The following is a 5,959-nucleotide window of genomic DNA, read 5'->3' on the forward strand; positions in this document are numbered from 1 at the left end:
TGGGCTCAAGCGATCCTCCTGCCTCAGCCTCCCGAGTAGCTGGGACTACAGGCATGCGCCACCATGCCCGGCTAATTTTTTCTATATGTTTTTAGTTGTCCAATTAATTTCTTTCTATTTTTAGTAGAGACGGGGACTCGCTCTTGCTCAGGCTGGCTTCAAACTCCTGAGCTCAAACAATCCGCCCGCCTCGGCATCCCAGAGAGCTGGGATTACAGGCGTGAGCCACCGCGCCCGGCCTTAAAAGCTTTTTCTAAAAAAATTATTTTGCCACCTACACAGAATCAGGCAGAAAAACACTTGAAACTTGTCTCCCCCGCCCCCCACTTTTGAGACAAGGCCTGGCTATGTTGCCCAGGCTGGTGTCAAACTCCTGGGGCTCAAGCGATCCTTCTGCCTCAGCTTCCTGAGTAGATGAGATTACAGGCCCTCACCACCACACCCAGCAGTCTTATAAACTTCACGAAGTTCCTAAGGCACAAGGAACAAGCGATGCTTCCAGGTAAAAACTGAAGCCACGGGAATTCACCTGCACACCTTCTTCTCAAGATAACACAGTATACACGTGTATGTCAGCAGTTTATACCAGTATTTTTAGGGGTTAGAATATTGTACACAGTGAAGAGACAGAGGAGCACAATGTTCATGATTCACAATACCTACCAAAGTAAACTGTCCAAGAAGTTTGTTGTCTCCAGCCATTTCTCTCTCACCCTGACATACTTTAATCTCCACTTGAGTCTGTCCATCAGCAGCCGTAGAAAACACCTAGGGAGGAAGGAAACTTCCTGGATTGACAATCTGATTAAACTCCTCCCCTTATACAGACCAAATGCAAGCCAGAGAAAGAAATGTACATCCCAACACTGAAAGGGTCCTAATTTACACTATTTCAGAACAAAGGCTTATGTCTTTACAGGGAATCAGAGTAGGATTAGTACAGCAAAAGGACATACAATAGCTATTGTCTCAACTAAGCAAATGCATTGTACAAAGATGCAGCATTAGCACAGAAGGCCTCAAGAGAAGGAGCTGAAATGTTGAAACATGCTCCTCTGGGGAAATGAGGATCAGAGACAGGAGATATTATCATGTGCTCAGTCGTGGAAGTCACCACACACAGTTTTTCAGAATGATGTGTTGACAAATACATCACTGCACAAATATAGCAATAGCTATAGTTTTTTTTAAAAAAAATCAAGACTGGGAAAGTCAGGAAACAATTCCTAATCCAAGACCAAGCCATGTTCCAATAACCTTGCTTATTATCTTAGTACCTCCATCCCACCCCCATCATTCATTTGAACATAAGACAAACACAGTCCCCTAAGTCTTGGCTAAGCTATTGTTTTTTCCTTTTTGAGAGAGGATCTTGCTCTCTTGCCCTGGCTAGAGCATAGTGGCACAATTATAACTCACTGCAGCCTCGAACTCCTGGGCTCAAGCGACCCTGCTATCTCAGCCTCCCAGGCAGCTGGACTACAGGCATGTGCCACTATGTCCAGCTAATTTTTTAAATTTCTTGTAGATGGGGTCTCATTATGTAGACCAGGCTGAGTTTGAACTCTTGGCCTCAAGACATCCTCCCACCTCAGCCTCTCCAAATGCTGCGATTACAGGTGTGAGCCACCTGCCATGTTCTTTTTACTGTATTTGAGAACAGAAGACTACAGGGAATTCAGTCCCACAGAAAAGAGACTCCTTTTAGCAGATCATGTTAATTATGTGAATGAGAGACTATTCATGTCCTCCCTACAATCATCACTGCTAGCTGATATGTAAGAACTTTCCCAGAAACAAAAAACCACAAAATATGACATTCTCACCACCCATAGTCAACTAGTCTGAACTACAACATAGAAGTATTCTATAGCTTACAAAAGTGGCTACAGTCACATCCCTCACAGAACCTAATACCTATGTGACAAGGTAGGGAGGAATGGCTCTTACCTGGCTCTTCTTGGTTGGAATAGTGGTGTTCCTGTTAATAAGCTTGGTAAAGACACCTCCCAGAGTCTCAATACCCAGAGATAGGGGAGTGACATCCAGGAGCAGCACATCTGTGACATCACCAGCCAACACACCTCCCTGAATGGCAGCTCCAATAGCCACAGCCTCATCAGGATTGACAGCTTTACTTGGGGCTCGGCCAAAGAGATCCTGCACAGTCTGCTGAACCTGAGCATCGAGGAAAAAGAACCTGTCACCCAACACACGGGCGAACTGTCTGAGAAGAACAGAAGACGGCACATGTGTCCTAAGCTCCCAGCCAAATCTCAAAGACAAGTTGATTCAGATCCAAGAATGTTTACTCAAATTACTATTTCACAGCTGAATTCTTATTAATTATCTTATAACACTCAAATACACTTTATAATCCTACAAATCACTTAAAACAGAGAGTACAAGGCAAAAGGACTTAGAAATTGTGTAGTCCAAGTCCTCTTCTATATTATCAACTAAAAAACAAAGGAAGCTGTAGTCACAATTCAAAACTGTTGCTACTGTGGGGCACGTTCTTCCCTTCTGTATATTAGGGGCAAGGAAAAGTATATTTGTATAGCATCGAGGATAATTTGTTAACATGAAGTTATCTGCCTGGCCCAGAGTCTCTTTTTTTCCAGGTTGATTTTGTACATATTTCCTAAGCCCATGTGTTTCAATGGAAAAATAAGAAAACAACAAAATCACTAACTCAGGATCAAAATAATTGTATTTAGGCTACCAAGGAAGAATTGTACCTTCAACGAACAGGTTTGTGCTCAGTCATTAGTACTCTACACATCTGTGCTTTCAGAATGATGTGTTGATGAATAAAATGCATCACTGCACAAATCTCTGTTGAAGAGACAGAAAAATAAACCCCCAGGTACTATGCTACAAAGATCCAGGCCCAAGACTCCCTAGGGGCTAATTAGTACCTAGGTTTTAAGCTATCTTTGACCTCAAACTGTTTCATTCCTAAAAATTCTACAAGACCGAGTCCAGGATCGCTATGTCTCCTGGGCTAAAGTGCAGTGGCATCATCATAGCTCACTGCAACCTCAAACTCCCGGGCTCAAGTGATCCTCCTGCCTCAACCTCCTGAGTACCTGGGACTATAGGCATGTGCCACCACGCCCAATTAATTTTTCTATTTTTTGTAGAGAGATCTTGCTCTTGGCTCAGGCTGGTCTCAAACTCCTGGCCTCAAGTGATCCTCCTGCCTTGGCCTCCCAAAGTGGTAGGATTACAGGCGTGAGCCACCGAACCAGGCCTTATATTCTTTAAAAAGGCTGAAAAGAACTCTTTACTGAGGACATAATCTCTTCCCCCTTTTAAGTCACTCTGGCACAACAGGGCACATATTCATGTCCACAGACAACATAAGCCACTTGTCCCAAAAATACATTATGTACCAGCCTTCTCTTCTCTCCGTGACAAGAAAACCATGGAGCCATACCTTAGGCATCCTAGTCATGCCACCAACAAGAATTACTTCTCCTATGTCACTCTTGCTGACTTCTGCATCTTGCATAGCTTTTTGGCATGGAGCAACAGTCCTTCTGATTAGATCAGTGACGATCCCCTCAAATTGAGCACGGGTCAACTTCATGTTCAAATGCTTGGGTCCAGAAGCATCCATCGTAAGATATGGCAAGTTGATGTCGGTCTGCAAAGGAAATGTTTAATTGTCTGTCTGTGGGGAAACCAATGGTGGTTAAGCTTATTATGTCAATTAAAAATAAGACCACTCCCTAGGACAGGAAGACTTGGAAAGCTACAAGGAGGGTGAGACCTACTTTAAATGTAAACAGCCACCAAAGACAGTGACTCTAAGATGCAACCTCTTATCTCTCCAGAGAGAAACACTATAGAAGCTGTTTTAATGAGATCTATAGTTATTAACAATGAAGCATAGACAAGTAGGGAAAACCCCTGCTAAGAACTATTCTGCCACTAAACATTCATTAAGAATCACATAGTGGGGAGGGTGGGACTGGGGGGTGAAGAAAGAAAAACTACCTATCAAGTGCAATGTGCACTATTCAGTGACGGACACGCTAAAGAACCCAGACATCACCACTATACAATTGATCCATGTAACCAAAAGCCCCTGTACCCCTAAATCTATCAAAATAAAAAAATCTAGAGAGACAGAGCAAAAAGATCAGTTGTTGCCAGAGGTTGAGGGGAGAGAGGGATGACTAAGAGCACAAAAAAATTTTAGGGCAGTAAGGCTATTCTGTATGATACTGCAATGGTAGATACATGACATTATGCATTTGGCAAAACCCATAGAATGTACATCACCAAAAGGGAATCCTAATGTGAACTATGGACTTTGATTAATAATAACGTTCAACATTAACCCATCAAATGTAACAAATGTACCACACACTAACATAAGATGTTAATAGGGAAAACTATGCAGGTGGAGCAGGGAGAGGAAGTATTTGAGAACCCTCTGTACATTCTTGCTCTAATTTCCTAAAACTACTCTAAAGAATAAAGTGTATTAAAAAAAATACATAAACGATTATGCACTTCAAGATGGCAACAGTAGAGCAACAACAAAAACAATCATACTACTAAAGTTTTCTTTCACCAAGTTTTAAAAATATCCTATGTACATGAAGAAAAAATAAAGGTAGGCTCTGAACCAAAGAACCTGTCATCAACCCTGGGCCTTCTAAGTTCCAGGAAGTTTATAAGTGGTAAGAAAGCTTCAGAAATGTTTAATAAGAGAATTATAAGGACTGGCTTTCATGGCTATCACATCCATGAGAGTACAGCTGATGGTCACATGTAAAATCCAGTATTTGATAAATCACAAATCCTAGTAGGGCATGGGATCTTAGGATGTGTAGAACAGAGTGAATCCCTTAACCACCTTTTTTCGGGAGAAAGTACTATAGACATTTAAATACTTAATAAATAATGAAAATCAGTTAACACTATCTATAGAAATATTGATATTTAAAGAATACTATTAACAATGTCCTTCTTTCTTTGCAAAATGTTAATAAACCAAATCAGAAAATAGAATTAAATGCTATCCACTAGAACTTTCTATGACAATGGAAGTGTTCTTTATCTATGCTATTCAATTCAGCAACCTCTAGCCACATATGACCGATGAGCACTTGAGAGACTAGCATAACTGAGAAACTTTAGATTTTAATTTTAATTAATTCAAATACCCACATGTGGCTACCGTAGTAGTACAGCTCTAAACGCTAAAAGTTAATAGCAGTCTGAAAAACTCCAGCACTACCAACTCTCAACCCTCTGCAGCCAGTCCATAAAATGTTTTGTCCTGCTCTCTCTCAACCATTTTGAACCATTTATCACTCACTCTTACATTCTAGTCCAAGTCCTATCTCAGCACGTGTTTATAACAGCCTCACCGTGTCTTCCCACATCCATTCAGGTGCCTTCTGCTGCAGGACCCCTTACCAAACATTTCTCCACTCCAGCCCAAGCCAGAGAACTTTCCACAAATCAAAACTTGACCACGTTACTACTCCCAATTTAAAACTCTTCTGGGATTTGTACTCACTTATCTCAGAACAGACACCAAATCCCAAATCTAGTGAGCCTCTAGCCTCATTGTCCATGCTTGCCAATCCCCATCCCCACCCCATCCCTGCCAATATGCACTCTGCTCTTTTAGCCACTCCTGGCCCTTTCTCAAATCTTACTTCAGAGCCTTACACTTACGGCCCAACCCACCCTTCCTGGTCAACTCATCTCTCAGAAGCTATCCTTGTTATGCTGAACACCTCTTTCGGGTTCCTTCTGATAATTATACATGTAACTGCCTTTTTATAATTTGTTACATTAATAGCAACATATTTAGAGTATTATTTACTACAAGTTTCCTAATAACATTGTATCTATTAATTTGGTAGTCCTCACAACCCTAGGGGGAAAGTTACCACTATTATCCTTATGTTGTAGCTAAGGAAACAGAAAT

General features: G+C 41.5%; 1 protein-coding gene across 1 annotated transcript in view; it reads right to left on the reverse strand.

Annotated features, from left to right (window-relative positions):
• HSPA9 (heat shock 70kDa protein 9 (mortalin)) overlaps nt 1–5,959 on the reverse strand; it is a 52,290-nt gene that overhangs the window by 15,581 nt on the left and 30,750 nt on the right. The window contains exons 7-9 of the mRNA XM_012646327.1: nt 3,443–3,652; nt 1,951–2,178; nt 664–768 (exon numbers count right to left, since the gene is read on the reverse strand). Coding sequence (XP_012501781.1) covers nt 664–768; nt 1,951–2,178; nt 3,443–3,652 — 543 coding nt within the window. The remainder of the gene's footprint in view (nt 1–663; nt 769–1,950; nt 2,179–3,442; nt 3,653–5,959) is intronic.

The sequence above is a fragment of the Propithecus coquereli genome, unplaced genomic scaffold, assembly GCF_000956105.1.
Source record: "Propithecus coquereli isolate 6110/MARCELLA unplaced genomic scaffold, Pcoq_1.0 Scaffold242, whole genome shotgun sequence".
NCBI lineage: Eukaryota > Metazoa > Chordata > Mammalia > Primates > Indriidae > Propithecus > Propithecus coquereli.